At 39.1% G+C, this 16,700-nt stretch overlaps 1 protein-coding gene and 1 pseudogene across 6 annotated transcripts in view; one reads left to right on the plus strand and one right to left on the minus strand.

The window, feature by feature from the left end:
* ADAMTSL1 (ADAMTS like 1) overlaps window positions 1-16,700 on the plus strand; it is an 881,240-nt gene that overhangs the window by 622,271 nt on the left and 242,269 nt on the right. For all 6 annotated transcript variants that reach the window (XM_078436766.2, XM_078436765.2, XM_078436763.2 and 3 more), the window contains one exon: window positions 9,505-9,631. In XM_078436766.2, the coding sequence (XP_078292892.2) occupies window positions 9,505-9,631 (127 nt within the window). The remainder of the gene's footprint in view (window positions 1-9,504; window positions 9,632-16,700) is intronic.
* LOC132663462 (non-histone chromosomal protein HMG-17 pseudogene) lies at window positions 1,940-2,211 on the minus strand (annotated as a pseudogene).

A 16,700-nucleotide genomic window follows, 5' to 3' on the forward strand; every position in this document is an offset into this window, starting at 1 on the left:
ATTAAATAATGTTAACTAGATTTATGGTGGTGATAATTTTGGAATATATATAAATTAATATTTATATTATGTCATTATGTTTTATACCTGAAACTAATGTTACATACCAATTATATCTCAATTTTTAGAAAAGAATTAAGTGAGAAGATATATATGGCAAATGTTTGGCAAACACTAGCTTACTCTCTCTTGTGTAGGTGGGTTTCCCTTCTTTCTCTACCTCCATACCCCTATGACCTTTAGTCTTAGAGATCTTACTCCTTTTCTGTTCTCAACTATTTTGAGGAAATTATCTGATTAAACCCATTCACCCTAGATTGGACTATGCCTACTACTTCTGTGTATTCCCCACAGCACCATAACAGCCAGCATAATGCCTTATGCTCAGTTGGTTTGGTTTAATTTAAGTATAATCAACAACTTCATGTGTTAGTCCTCCCAAGGGTATTTGAACAACAAACAAAGGACTCAACCAGTGGTTCCCAACTTTGTAACACAAAGGTGTTCTTTATTATTTTTTTCCTATGGGCCTTGTGTTTTGGAAGTTTCCATCTACTCAAAACACTGCGTGTATTAACTAATAATTTGTTTTCCCATTTTATGACTTAAATACCTGAGTATAAGTAAAAAAAAAAAAAAATGCAGTAAAGATCTGGATTCAGCTTATTTGTGTAATGAGATGGTTGGGGGCTTGGGGGGCCTTATATGCTTTTATTGCAGTAAATATATTTCCATTAGGCCTTGAAAATACTAAACATAGCTCATGGACCACTATTAGCACCTTTGTGAATGGTCAGGGATTTTGTTTTCTCATATTAGGGAGGTGTGAAGCACAAGTGTAGATGGAGAGCATACCTTCCCATTTACTTCCTATATGTGTTTCCAAGTCACATGTACAGATGAAGCCACCTATCCATCCCTGTGCCTATGTCCTGCTCTGGTGGCAGTGGTCTTGATAAGAATAGTCAACTTTGTTATCACCATTCACCATTGTCATAATAAATATTATATTGTGTGTGTTTCCATGGTTCATAGAGATCCTACTATAACCTATAGTCAGAAATCCCAAGTTGGAATTGTGGTTTTGTTAGTCACCATCTTTGTTACCTTGGGGAAGTTGTTTAGCTTATATGAACCTCAGTGTTATAATCTGTACTTGAAATCATTCAAATCTTAAGAAAGTGTTAATTTTTTTTCTAAGCCAAACAGTATCCAGCTTTATTAAAGATACTTTCCGTAAACAATCATGGTATTGCAGGCAGGAAATGGGCAGATGGTCATTAACAGTATATAACAACTTTCAAACTCCATTTTTCAATGGACTACCAAAATCAGAATGCCACTGTAAAACCCAATGAAGTCTTCATTTGATGCTCTGAACAGGGAAAGTTTAGAGTGAAGGTTAACATTTCACGCTTAGCATATTGCTTAACAACTTTTCACAAGCTGACCCTGACTTTCGGGAAATGAAAATGGCAGAATTATCAATCTGAAGATCCACAAGCTAAAAAAAGAACTCTTTTAAGGGACTGGGAACCATTTCTTAGGCTCAGATTTCAGTAGGTCTTTGGGTTTAAGGGAGTCAAGTTGAAGGCAGAGAGGGAGATGAGGACAAAAAAATGAATTTTAGTTTTTCTACACCACAAAATATCTGTGCCAAGATGGCTAATGTGTGTCAACATCAAGGAATCTCTTCTCCTGGGAACCAAGAGGAATTTTCTCAAAACTAGAAGAGACAGTTTTTTTCCCCTCATATCAATCTAGCTTCCAGGATATTCTATTAGTGACGTATGCCCTTCCCCCCAAACAACAATGAGTGTTCTGTGTGCTAATAACATAGCTTTAAAAAAAAAATCTGCATTTTTATAATACTTGATTAAAAATAGTATTTCAAATTGTATGATCACCAAAGTATACATTTATCAAAAATGCACACACTTCACTTGACATCTCTGGCACCTTTAACTTTCTGTGCCTCTTCTGTTTTGGCATCTCCGTTTTCTGCAGGGTTATTCCCATCCTTGCCAACATCAGCTTTCCCCCTTTTCCCTTTTGGGTACCTTCTACCCCTTCTTTGCAAGGACCTTTTTGGTCTTGGGCTCTGGCTTTGGAGGAGTAGGTTTAGTAGATCACCTTAGATTTTCTCTGGGACTCATCCTTTACCTTGGCTTTATCTCCATTAGCATCCCCATCAGCCTGTCCCTTGACCATGGTGGCAATGGCAGCAGGGCACAGGCATTGGACACGGGGATGCAGCAGCACACAGACTTTGGTGGGTCCAGGGGTCTCTCCTCTTCTTCTTCACACTGTTCAAGAAGGTTATTTTTAAGAGAAAGATTTGTGTTGAATCATCCAAATGATAGTCAGCTGGTTCATTTTTCTGGCTCTGGAATAGTAAATTGGTGTAGTCTCCTCCAATGATAGCCATAGTCTATTGGATTTGACCTTCTAGAGTACAATGTCACTGAAGATTTGGGGCCACATAAAATCTCAGTGGCAAAGAGTGCTACAGTTGATTAGCAATGTCTGTCATGGGTCCTGGCAGGAAAAATAGATGCACGTGTGCCATATTTTTGCCAGCCCAGCCCTAAGTGGTATGAAGTCTATTCTTAGATGAAGTCTATCCATTAAAATGCTGTGTACCTAGATGATTTGTTTTGGCTTCTGAAAATTTGCTTTACCAAGTGTTCCCTGACCACTAGAGTTCATCAAAGGTTATTAAAGAGCCAGTTCTTTGAAAGGTCTTATATTTATTTGTTCAGTTGTTATTGGGACATTATTACATGGCACTGTCTTTCAGAAAACTCACAGTAGATGTATATCTAGGATTTCAGTACTTTGAGTAGTTATGGTTCTCCTCAGCCAGTTTGTCATTCATTCATTACATAAATATTTATTAAGTGTCTACTACAAGGAACACATTATCCTTTACATTTTCTAGAAGATCAAGTAATGTTGTAACTCTTGCAATTGCTCATGTTTTCCTCTCTTCTAGGAAGCTCATTTTCAGACATGTAACCCACATCTAGCCAATGTGTACAACCTCAGTATGCATTCTGTGTAGTTCTCTCATTTCTGGCTTTAATTCATCTTTCTTACTTATTTTTCTGCTTGCCCCATATTCCCATTTGTGCTTGTATTTATTTTATTGTCTTGAATTATATACACATATATATACATATATGTATACATATATGTATATATATGTGTATATATATGTGTGTTTATATATGTATGTATATTTGCTGTAGATATTTTTGTAAAAAGGTAAAGCATAAACAAATCAATCAATATCTAAATTATTTGAAGGTGAAGTTGGAGATTACATCTTTCCTATTAGTGTAAATAGTAAATGAGTTATAAGTATGTAAGAGCTCACTCTTCCCCATAAAGTTCTATCTGAATTAAATAATTATAAATAAGAGCAGCTGTGATCAGATTTGCACAGTTAAGTTTTCCATATTTGTCTTTCCTTGTGCTGAAAATAAAGGGATTTAAAAGTTTCTTACCTCATGGTGTTGGATCAAGAAAAGCTTGACATCACTGGCTCAGTATTTGATGCTAGAAGTTGAGGTCCTTATGGGAAACCATTTGAATTGGGGCCAGCAGTGAACCCATCTAAGCACGTCAGTTTGGGGCATGGTATCGGCTTATGGATTGTGTTCATTTACATTCTCCAAATTATTCAGATGATAATCTTTCTTTTTCCTGTGGCTCCTAGTGAAGACATTTTATTATATATATTTCAGTGTCTAGAGAATTCCAGTCTTGTGGTCTGTCTGTTCACTCACTATTAGCTCTGTAAAATAAAGGGAGAAACCCCTATCAGCACACTCTATAGCCCTGATGGCTAAAATTGGCATGACGTGCTTCAAGTCTGTAAGCCAATTCGGATTGGATAGTATCACCCTAGTTTTTGTTTAAGGAGGGTTTTCTGCCCCCGCCCCCCCGAGTAAACCCTGAAGGAGAAGGAAGAAGAATCAGCAGTGGTAAGTGTATATGTTCTACTTAAACGTAGGATGGAGGACTGCACGTCTGTGTTTGTACATACGTACGTGAGTGTGAAAAGGGTACAATCAGGACAGAAAAGCAAAAGTTGATGACTGGCTAATGGTGTTTAAACAACAAAAGTATCTTGGAGCTTTTCACTTTTTATGTCACCTGAGATAAAATTTTGTTACCAAAAAGAAAAAAGAGAGAGAGAGAGCGTGCAACATTGTGCAGTCATTTCAGATGCAGAGAATAGACTGCTGTATCAAGTTGACACCTAGTAGCAGAATACGAATAAAATACATTAGGCCAGGGGCGCCTGGGTGGCTCAGTCGGTTGGGTGACCGACTTCGGCACAGGTCATGATCTCACGGTTTGTGAGGTCAAGGCCCACGTCAGGCTCTGTGCTGACAGCTAGGAGCCTGGAGCCTACTTCGGATTCTGTGCCTCCCTCTCTCTCTGTTCCTCCCCTGCTTGTACTCTGTCTCTCTCTCAAAAATAAATAAAGTAGGGGCGCCTGGGTGGCTCAGTCGGTTGAGTGTCCGACTTCAGCTCAGGTCACGATCTCATGGTCTGTGAGTTCGAGCCCCGCGTCGGGCTCTGGGCTGATGGCCCAGAGCCTGGAGCCTGCTTCCGATTCTGTGTCTCCCTCTCTCTCCGCTCCTCCCCTGTTCATGCTCTGTCTCTCTCTGTCTCAAAAATAAATAAACGTCAAAAAAATTTTTTTTTAATAAATAAATAAATAAAGTAAAAAAAAATACATTAGGCCAAAATATTCGGTTAGTGTTCCACCCTTTACAAAAATATTCTGTGTAGTTGCCAAAGTTATGAGTGGTCACTATCTCACTTTAATGTTTTGTCCAGAATGGGGTGGGCCTGGGAACTCAGTGACCTGAACATTGCCTTCTATGACACTTCACTAATAATGAGCATAGGTGCACTTGGGAAATAGTCTCTTAAAAATACTAGCCCTTTACTGTAATTCTTGTGCATGCATCAGGACAGAAGCTTCAGTTTGACCTGTAGTTGTCATTTATGATGTGTCTGTTCTTCTGCGTACACAGATACAAACAAGCACACATACACACATACATGTGCATTTTTGTCTATGTGTGTGCTATCAATGACTGCAGTCTAAAGCTGCCTATCTGTAATCTACAATGCCTTCATTAACAAGCCATTATGTTTGCTATGTGTTTCATTGATTCACCAGCATTCACTGTGCATGTCAAATGTCAAACGCTGTGCCATACAGCAGAAGCCCAAAGATTAATTAATGAAACACAGCCTCTCAAATAGCCCATGATCTGGTATGGAAACAGACATATTAATAGATTAAGCTCAATATAAGTTATACAACTACTTGAATTGGGTGTATATAAAAGAAACCCCAAAGTAATAATGGCTTAAGCACGTAAAGGATTTACTCTCTCACAAAAAAAGAAGTCAACTCGTCATCAGTCCAAGGGGAGTTCAAGAACCAAGCTCTTTCTTTCTGTTCTGCCATCCTTACTGCAAGGCTCCCATTCTTAGGATTGTCTCATTTTTCAAGATAGCAACTGGAGACAACAGGAAGGAAGGAGAGTGTTAGAGGGCAGGAGGGGCTATCTAAGTCAGCTCCTTTTTTTAAATTATTTTAATGTTTATTCATTTTTGAGAGAGAGAGAGCACAAGCTGGAGAGGGGCAGAAAGAGAAAGAGAGGGAGACACAGAATCCGAAGCAGGCTCCAGGTTCTGAGCCGTCAGCACAGAGCCCAATGCGGGGTTTGATCTCACAAATCGTGAGATCATGACCTGAGCCTAAGGAGGACACTTAACTGATTGAACCACCCAGGTGCCCTAATCAGCTTCTTTTAAGTAGACTTCCCAGAAGTCCCACACAACACTTTCACTTTTATTTCACTATTTACAAGTTGGTCACACAGCCAATGAAAAATACATTCTTTTAACTGGATATATTGCTACCCCCAAATAAAATTGAAGTTCTGTTACTGAGAAAAATAGGGAAGATGGATGTTGGGTGGCAACCAATAATCTCTGCCACATGGAGGTATGAACAAATGGCCGCATAGAGGATGCATAGAGGAATAAAGCCATTAGCTCTGGAACCTAAAAAAGGCTTTTTTGAGGAGGAGACACTTAATTTGAGATTTGAAGAATGAATAGGATTCTTCTAAATTAAGAATTTAAGAGAGCACTCTAGGCAGAAATAATAGTATGTGCAAAGGCACAGAGAGATCTGTCATTATAACTGCCAAATAAGCTCATTTCTATATATTTCTTTTTTCTCTGTTATTAATGATATCCCTCAGGGTAGTAGTTTAACTAATTTTTAATTAATCTAACAGTTATTCCAGATCAATAGATTGAGGCAGACTGAGATATGTCAATAATGATTTTTTTTTTATATAACTGCAAACAGTTTTCCACTTGGACCAAAATAACAACATTTTATCTGATGCTAAAATATTCCATGTTTTAAAAATAATTGAGTTAGAATATTTGGGCACCTTAAACAGGAATTGATACAAAGTAGGGAAAAGTGTGTCAGGGAGATGTTTGTCTTTTCAATTCTGAAGTTAAACAAAGCCCAGTTCGAACTCACTTGGTTCATATTCTGATGCCCATAAATCCACTTAACATCTGGTTAAGTTAGCCTTAACGTATGTCACCTTCTATTTAGATGCTCCTATTAGGCTGTCACTTTGGACCTGTGAAGCTGGATTGTTCTTTTCTTAAAATGGCTTTGGAGCCATAAGAAATCTTTAGGATTAGAGAGAGATTTTCATGGTAATCTCCTATTTGGCTCTTTAGGTACATGAGAGACTGCTAAAATTTTTCCAGAGAAAGTTAAATATGTTGAGGAACCTGAAATTTATTTAGTTTAAAGAGTAAACCCAGTTATTTTTGAGACACCTGAGAGTGTAAATTCCCACTCCCACTGCCTATCACCCTTCCATAGTGCTGAGTATCTTGTAAGATTAGGGTCATCTCTTTCCAACCCTAAGGAACAGATGAATCAATGGTTCTTTGAATACTGCCTAAATTAAGACTGCCATCCATGTTTTTCCAAAGGATTCAGCCCTATTAAGGCAATCAGATGGTTTAGTCTTCTGACATTTTTGCTTTTGTTTTTTGCCAACTTTGGTTTTTTGTTTTTTTTTTTAATTTTTTTTTCATTTATTTTTGGGACAGAGAGAGACAGAGCATGAACGGGGGAGGGGCAGAGAGAGAGGGAGACACAGAATCAGAAACAGGCTCCAGGCTCCGAGCCATCAGCCCAGAGCCTGACGCGGGGCTCGAACTCACGGACCGCGAGATCGTGACCTGGCTGAAGTCGGACGCTTAACCAACTGCGCCACCCAGGCGCCCTGCCAACTTTGGTTTTGAATTACTTTCTAACTAGCTAGTTACTGCACATGACTGACGTGCAGTAAATCTCACAGCAGCACTCCCCTTTCGTCTAGTTAACTCTGGCATCTCATTCATATCCCAGCTCAGAAGACTCTTCTTCAGGAAGACCTCTGACCTTCCTAACCAGATCAAATTCTCCATATCTTATGTTCTCAGGGTATCACGTATCTGCGTTTTATAGTTTGAATCACGATTATCATTTTACATTTTTTGTGTGTGATGCTTTGAGTAATATGTTCCTCCACTACTAGACTCTAAGTCCCATGGGGGTAGGCCCTTTGTGCTTAAATCACCATTGGATTTTGCTCCTATCACAGTGTCTGGCCCATAGCAGGTCTTGGTCATTGTTGGCTAAATGATTAAATGATTTTTTTTTTGTTTTTTGTAAATAAGTTACTTCTGGACTCCCATTTCACACTGCGCTCAGAATACAACTCAGCTCCTATGTGGATTCGTCTACAGAAAGTTTTTGAAAATAATTTTACTGCAGCTCCATAGAAACATACCAAGGAAGTCGTAGGCCAGCATGTGCTGGCTCTGCAGGGATGAAGCTTGGGTGAATTCTGACGTGGCCTCACTGCAACCTGTGAACATATTGAGGTGAATTGCAGCCTGACCACAGTGAACCCCTAGGACAGAGCCAAACCACCTTTGCTCCCCACATAAGGCTGGGCGGTGTGTTTTCCTGACAACTTTGTATTTCAAACAATGTACAATTGTTGAAGGAGTTACTGCCTTGTCATCTATTTTAAAAGTTTCCTGTATATGTATGATGTGTATAAAAATACACATTACTGCATTTTAAAATGCAGCACATGTATAATGCATTGCTAAATAATTGTATTTCTCAAACCTTTGCCTAAACGTGTGTTTGCAATTATTAATTAAGGGCACAAAAGGAAAATCAAGCCTCAAAGAAAGGTCATATTAACAATCAGATTTTTGAAGGACGAAATGGATTGTGGAGACTTTCTGGAGAGAAGCCCCTTCCAATGCCCTACAGTTTTCATTTGACTTTTGTCAAAGACAATAGTTGAAATCATTTGGAAGTGAAATAAGTCTTTTGATATTAGCTCTAACTAGAACTATAGAGATACAACCTGATACAGTTTGGATTTGAATTTTTTAACTTGAACACTGGAGAGGAAAGAAAGAATAAAAGTACAAATGAGTTTGTCCATATACTTGATTAAGTGCTTGTGATTTTGTTAAGCCTGATTTGGACCAAGCATAAATGTTTTGTTAGATGTGTTTAGAACTCAGCTACTTATTAGCAAAGTAACCTTGGCAAGATTCATGGCTTCAGCTATAAAATGGAGAGATACCTTGCCTAATTGTTCTCAGAATTAACAAGATACTTGTGCCTGGTACAGGACATGGCCAGGCAAAAAAGGGCCTCAGTATTAGTCCTATCTGCTGCCTTCCACATCAACCCTCCTCTCCTACCACACATACATACAGTGATCTTGCCTCTGCCAGATGATTCTGTGATTGTCTCTTAGTTGTGCTATAGAAAGGGAAGTATTTTCATTATCATTCAGCAAATATCTATTAAGGGCTTATATTTTGCCAGTATTCTTCTAGTTGCTTGGAATACATCAATGTACTCCAATGGACCCCATATATAAAACCCCTTCCCTTACACAGCTTACAGCCTAAGGAACATATGGAACATGAAAATAATTCTTGGAACTTTTCCTGCTACAGTTACTTCATGATTGTATTTTTGTAGTTTTCGTGAATCATAATTATTGACAGTGGGAATGATTTTTTAATGAGGACTCTATAATATCAATAGTTGAAGATTTCCTTTCTCCCTCACCTTCTCCCCTGCCTCTTTTCTATCTCTCTCCCTCTGTCTCTCTGTTTCTCTCTCTCCACCCTTCTTTCTGTTTATATATTTAAACTGTAAAAACATCGTTACCTGTTTTCTTCCCTAGCTTGATTGAAATTCCAGCTGAATTCATTCCCCTTTATGGGAAGCATGTTTTATGCTTCCTCAGAATTGAAGGGAGGGTCATTTAGTGGTTGATGATGGGCCTCACAATGGATCCCTACAGTGAGCACCTGGTTGAATTATACATCTCTCTTTCCTGTTAGATTGTTGGCTGTGATCACCAGCTCGGAAGCACCATGAAGGAAGATAACTGTGGAGTCTGCAACGGGGATGGGTCCACCTGCCGACTGGTCCGAGGGCAGTACAAATCCCAGCTCTCTGCAACCAAATGTAAGACACGACAAACATGGGGCAATCTTTGGGTTTGTTGTCTAATTCATCTCCCCTGATTTCATGCTGGCTCCCCTCAGCATCTAGGGAATAACGCCACCACCAAAATGAATACGAACCTGAAAATGTTGTAGAAAGCTTCATGTTCCTGCTTTGTGTATTAGTGTAGGTAGACCAAGTCAGGTAACCCATTGCAACCCCAAGGAGGAAACTTTTCCTTGGTGGTGCAACAGGAGTGAACTATACATGGATCAGGACACACTCTATTTATAAACGTAGACATGCAATTTGCTGCCCACAATGAGGATGGGCTGCATCCAAACCTCAGCCTGATATGTAGTCTGGTGTGCCTGGTGGAATACAGCAGGGAGAGTGTGCAGACCTAAACAAATTCACTTCTACCACTGTGAAATCATGCTGCCTTCCTTTACAAAATGACCTTTTATTGGTGCTGATCACAGGTTCTTTCAGAATTAATATTGGGCAGCGATTATGTGAAGCCATTTTTTGACTCTTGTGTCTTAGCCTCTCTATACAATCACAGTAAATGTATGGTTATTACAATATGTGCTGAGAGCTTTGCATGATCATCTCATTTTACCCTTATAACAACCATTTAGCAAGGGGTTGCTTATTCTTATATTATGAATAGGATAGCTGAAGCTTAGATAGATTATGTGACTTGCTCAGAGTAACACAACTCTGAAGTAGTAGAGCCAAGATTCGAGCCCAGAGTCCAATTCCAGAACCTAAGCACTTATTCATTCCTCTAAACTGTCCCACAACCCTGCTGACTGCTTCCATGGTGGGACGTTTGAAAGCAATTAGATGGATCAAGACAAGGTACCTCAGATGTCTGCCCAGCTGGGTCTTACTAGGGGAGATGGTATATGTTCTCATGATACCTAAGATAACAACACAGTCACACAGCAATCCAGATCATTTTATAATACAATGTCCTCTGTGATGGTCACTGCTCTAGGTACTGCATCAGATATAGATAGAAATAAGGCAGCTCTTGGGGTACCTGGGTGGCTCAGTCGGTAAAGCATCCAAGTCTTGATTTTGGCTCAGGTCATGATCTCACAGTTCGTGAGATTAAGCCCTGCATCAGGCTCCATGCTGATAGCATGGAGCCTGATTGGGATTCTCTCTCTCACTCTCTCTCTCTCTCTCTCTCTCTCTCTCTCTCTCTCTTTCTCTCTCTCTCTCTCTCTCCCTCCCTCCCTCAAAATAAATAAATAAACATTAAAAAAAGAAATAAGGCATCTCTTGTACTCTAAGACATATATTTTTAGAATGATCTGACCTTGCTTGGTATACTGTCTCCAGATTTTGCCATTATCCAGAGCCTTTAACAGATCTTTGAGTATCTTTGCATGTGTCTCCCCTGGCTTGGGAACTGAGAAGGAATATCTTTACTGAATGTGGTTTTTTTCTCTCTACTTGTTGACTAGCTGGGAAAAAACAGTTGACATTTGGTGGGGTCTGTGACTTTAATGGACTTGGGTCAAGAAAAAAGGCAGTGTGTGCTAGAGAATTATTCCCAGAAGTCAGAAAAAGGCAGTTTGCTCAAAGGAATAGGCTCTAGGGAAGAAAAGGTAGTAGCCAGAAAGACTAGGGACTTTTAAACACCAGAAACATTGGAGGCACCAGCTCAGGGAACTCTACATTCTAACACCCCTGCAGGCAGTGAAAAATGTGAATCTGTGGGGGAGAGAGACTCTGGCAGAGAAAATGAAGGATGAGGTAAGTTAGACATTGATATAGTGCATTCAGGTGAGATTTTTTTCTTTCGTATGTTGGTAGCTTCTTTCTATAAGATGAAAAATTAAAGAATTTGGAAGATGAAAACCAGAGGATAGAGGCATAATTCTTTTGTAAATCTCTGAAGTCATGGTGGGATATTTGAGGGAGGGGGAAAGCTACATTTTAAAAGTCACTTATATGGAAAACAAACCCTAGAAGAGTTAAAGTCTTTCTAATTATTTATGTCACATAATTGAATCAATGCTTGTTATCTAGGAATCTAGGAATTTCTGCTAAGCACAAAAAAAGGAGATTGCTCTGTCTTGTGCAGTAATTGCTCTGTAGCAGGGGCAGGGGTAAGGGTAGGCAATCTTCCTTGCATTCCCATTCATGTTATCTGCCTAAACACTCTGCCTGGATAGATAGTCCTCTTACCATCCTGTTAGGGTGTCATCAGGGACCTCTGGGGCCTGAATCACTGGAACAATGTGGAGAAGCTCTGAAAGAACAAATTGAAGCAAACTAAGGGCCATAAGTCATCCCCAGGTCTGCCAACAGGTATTTCAATGAAAAGCACTCAATTCAAGACCAAGAATAGGTAAATTATATAATACACAACCTGATGATTATCCATAATGACAAAACACAATTGATTCATTTACCTTAGCACTGACGATGCCTCATGACAAAATGATTTATCTGAATAAAGCCCAACATATGCATGTACCTCGCCACAATGTATAGCAGATGCTGAACAAACTGCCTCATTTACGTTTTCTCCACCCCAGAAGAATCTTCCACCCTATATTTACAGACTGTGAGTGACCCACAGGCAGGGAAGATTAGGCTGCTCTGCGGGGCCCAGTGTGCTGGCCAGGTGAGCAGTTCCCCACCCGTGAAGGCCTGGAGGAGCTGTGCCAGATCTGTCCCCTGCACTCTGCCAAAAGGCACTGTAAGCCAGCCACATGCTCTCTTCGAACTCCTAGCACTCAGATTCCCCACATTGAACTCATTTTCTTCTGAACTTATATCCAAGATTTTTTTAATGTTATCAAGCCTTGGGGGAACAAAGAGAAAACAGAAGAGTGGAGAAAGACCATGGCGGGAAGTGCCAGAAGGAAAAAGAGAAGTAGGAGAAACTTATCCAATGGCTGCCATTTGCTGGCACATAAAAAAGAAACCATCTTTGTATCAAAAGACATTATAATTGCCTAATACAAATACAGACAAGAAAGAGAGATCAAGGCACATTTTCCCCTTTTTTAAAGGCAAAGGCTGTCCACTGATAGCATTCATTCTTTCCATTTTTCCCGGTCACTTCAACTTCCCAGCCCAACAAAAAAGAATAAGTTTAACTAACATTAACTTTTGATTCTTGAAATTAAAGGCTCATTTTCTTGCAAATTGTATTGGCTTGTACCCTATTACATATTTTCCAAGTGTATGCAATCTATACTTAGAACTAAAGCCAGCCTATTTGCTATCAATTTAATATCTCCAGCTTTGCAAACCTCTCATATGAATTGGTGTGTTTTGAAATCACCTGGATAGCCTAAGGCTCCTGAGGGACAGAAAGAAAAACAAAAAACAAAAAACAAAAAAACAGACAAAACAAATAACTAAATAAAATGTGTGTGTGTCATATGGTGGTAGGAGTCTTGGAAAAAAGTAAAGCAGGGAAGGACAGGAGATAGGGATGGGCTGCCAGCCAAGTGTGTTACAGGGAGTTGCAATACTCAACAGGTTAGTAAGAAAAGGACTCACTGATAAGGTGGCATCTGAACCAGGATCTGAGGTCACCATGCAAAAGTCAAGGGAAAGAGATTTCCAGTCATAGAGAAAAGCAAGTACTAAGGCCCTGAGGTAGACACATCCTTGGCATATTTCTGGAAGTGCAAAGAAGCTAATTTGACTAAAGTAAAGTAAGTTTAAATTTTTTTTAACATTTTTTCATTTTTGAGAGTGAGAGAGACAGAGCATGAGTGGGGGAGGGGCAGAGAGACAGGGAGACCCAGAGTCAGAAGCAGGCTCCAGGCTCTGAGCTGTCAGCACAGGGCCCGACGCAGGGCTCGAACTCACAAACCATGAGATCATGACCTGAGCCAAATTCTGACACTCAACCGAGCCACCCAGGTGCCCCTAAAGTAAAGTAAGTTTAAAGACGACTAGAGGAAATCATGAAAGCAGCAGCGTTGTGAGACAGGCTGAAGAATGGCACAGATATTGCAGGATTTTGTAAGGATTGTGGCTTTTAGTCAGAATGAGATGAGAATTAACAAGAGGATTCTGAGTAGAGGAATGACTTGATTTATTTTTAAAAGCATTATTCTATCTACTGTGTTGGGAATAGACTACAGTTGGTCCAACTATGGAAGTAAGAAAAGTGGTCAGGAGGCTGTTACAGTAAGCCAGTCCTGGAATGATGACAACTTAAACCAAGGTAGGAGTGATAGAGGTGTTAAGTGATTCAATTCTGAATATACTGCATTTCTTTGAATCTAAAACATCACTGATTAAAAGATGTGCCAGTATTTTATGCACCACAAGAAAGAAAATTAAGAGACTGTGACACAATGCCTCCTGACAACTTAGGGTTCTTATTTGATAGCTCTTAAACAATCTACTTGATTTTTAAACATTTTTTAACATTTTTAAAAATTATTTTAGAGAGAAGTGAGAGTGAGGGAAAGAGACAGAAAGAGAGAGATTCTTAAGTAGGCTCTACACTCAGCACAGAGCCTGACTCGAGGCTCAATCCCACAACCCTGCAATCATGACCCAAGCCAAAATCAAGAGTCAGACGCTCAACTGACTGAGCCACCCAAGTGCCTCTAGGTATGGATTTCTTAAAAACTATGTATTACTCATACATACAGAAAACCTGAAATAAATTCATAAGTTGGTAAATAAAGCTAAAATAAAACTTTTTGTCAAATTTCAATTTCTTTTTAATCATTTTGGACTCAATTTCCACATGTCATGGGGGTACTTGTAATACAGCATTTTTTTTTTTTTTTTTTTTTTTTTTGGGACAGAGAGAGACAGAGCATGAACGGGGGAGGGGCAGAGAGAGAGGGAGACACAGAATCGGAAACAGGCTCCAGGCTCCAAGCCATCAGGCCAGAGCCTGACGCGGGGCTCGAACTCACGGACCGCGAGATCGTGACCTGGCTGAAGTCAGACGCTTAACCGACTGCGCCACCCAGGCGCCCCGTAATACAGCATTTTTAAATGAATCCATGAAAGAAATAAAATCCATTGGTACTGGATTATTTTTTTAACCAGCTGTATTGAGGCATAAATGACATACAATAAACTAGATATTTAAAGTGTTTAACTTTGTGCATATATCTGTGAAGCCATCTCCATGATCAAGCTCATAAACATATCCATCATCCCCCAAACTTTCTTGTGCCCCTTGTAATTCATCCCTTCTGCTCTCCTGCCTCTGTCCCCTGGCAACCACAGATCTTCTTTTTGTCACTATAGATTTAGTTGTCTTTTATATAAATGGAATTATACAATATATGCTATTTTCCAAATGGCTTCTTTCATTCACCATAATTTTTTTGAGATTCATTAATATTGTAGCATGCGTCACTAGTGTATAGTAATTCCAGTGTATGGACATACCGTAGTTTGTTTATCCATTCACCTGTTGACAGAGAGGTTGGGTTGTTTTCACTTGGGAGGTCTTATAAATAAAGCTGCTGTGAATAGTCATATACACATTTTCATATGGACATATGCTTGCATTTCTCTTGGGTAAATTCCTGGGAGTATAATGGCTAGATCATATGGTAGGTATATACTTACCATTTTAAGAAACCGCCAGACAGTTTTCCAGAGTAGCTTACTATCTTGCATTTCTACTAACAATGTGTAGGAGTTTCAGTTGCTTCACATTCTTGCCATCACTTAATATTGCCAGTATTTTTTTATTTCAGCAATTCTAATTGGTGCATAGTAAGTAGTATATCATCATTGTTTTCATTTGCATTTTCCTGGTGACTAATGATGTTGAATATCTTTTCATTTTCTATTAGTTTCCAGTTGCTACTGTATCAAACTACCACAAACTTAGTGTCTTAAAGCAACACACTTGTTATTTTATGGTTCTGGCAGAAGTCTGAAATGGGTCTTGCTAAGCTGAGATCAGGACGTTAAGCAGAGCTCTGTTCCTTCTGGAAACTCTAAGAGTTCATTCATTTTCTTTGATCTTGCCTTTCTAGCTTGTTAGGTTATCTAAGTTGCTTGGCATTGTTAGAGCTTGCAGTGTAAAATCTTCACATCTCCTTCTACCTCCAATGTCTTCTTCCATCTCTCTCGTCCAATTTAAAGAACCCTTGTGATTACATTGGACCCACCCAGATAGTCCAAGATGATCTCTTTCTTTTATAGTCAGCTTATTACCAGTCTTAATTTCATCAGCAATCTTAATTCCCCCTTTCCACTTAACATAACATATTCATAGGTTCTGGGGATTAAAACATGGGCATCTCTGGTAGAGTGAGGGGGCAAAATTATGCTGCTACTACACAGGTGCTTATTTCTTCTTTGATGTGATGTTGGTTAAAGTCCTTTGCCCAGTTTTTAAATGGGTAGCTTGGTTTCCTACTAATGAGTTTTGAGAATTCTTTATGCATTCTGGGTACAAGTCCTTTGTCAGATATGTGATTTGAAAATATTTTCTCTCAATAGTTACTCTTTCCCCCCAAAACTTGCTTAATATTAGCTTTCATAGAGCAAAAACTTTTAATTTTGATAAAGACCAGTTATCAATTTTTTCTTTCCAGTACTGTGCCTTTAACATTGTATTAAAGAACTCCTTTCCTAATCCCAGGTCACAAATTTTCTCCTATATTTTCTTCTAAAAGTGTTACAGCTTTATATTTTAGCTCTGTATCAATGACCTATTTTCTGTTAATTTTTTTGTAAAGTATATCTTGGTATTATAAGATATATCTAGGTTATGTTTTTTGGTATTAGAAAGTCCAACTTTATCAGCCCCATTTGTTGAAAAGATGACCTATTCTGTCTTGAATTCCCTTTAAAACTTTGTCAAAAGTCCACTGGCCATTTGTGCATGGGTCTCTTCTTGGACTCTCTATTCTGCTCTATGTGTCAATCCTTCACCAGTACCACATTGTCTTGGCCACTATAGCTTTAAAGTAAGTCTTAAAATCAAGTAGTTTGATTCCTCAAACTCTGCCCTTCTTCTCAAATTAATTTGGCTATTCTGTTCTAATTCCTTTGCCTTCCCATATAAATTTTTCAATCTGTTTGTCTATATCTATAAAAAAAATCCTGCTGAAATTTT

Source organism: Panthera onca, chromosome D4, assembly GCF_046562875.1.
Source record: "Panthera onca isolate mPanOnc1 chromosome D4, mPanOnc1 haplotype 2, whole genome shotgun sequence".
NCBI lineage: Eukaryota > Metazoa > Chordata > Mammalia > Carnivora > Felidae > Panthera > Panthera onca.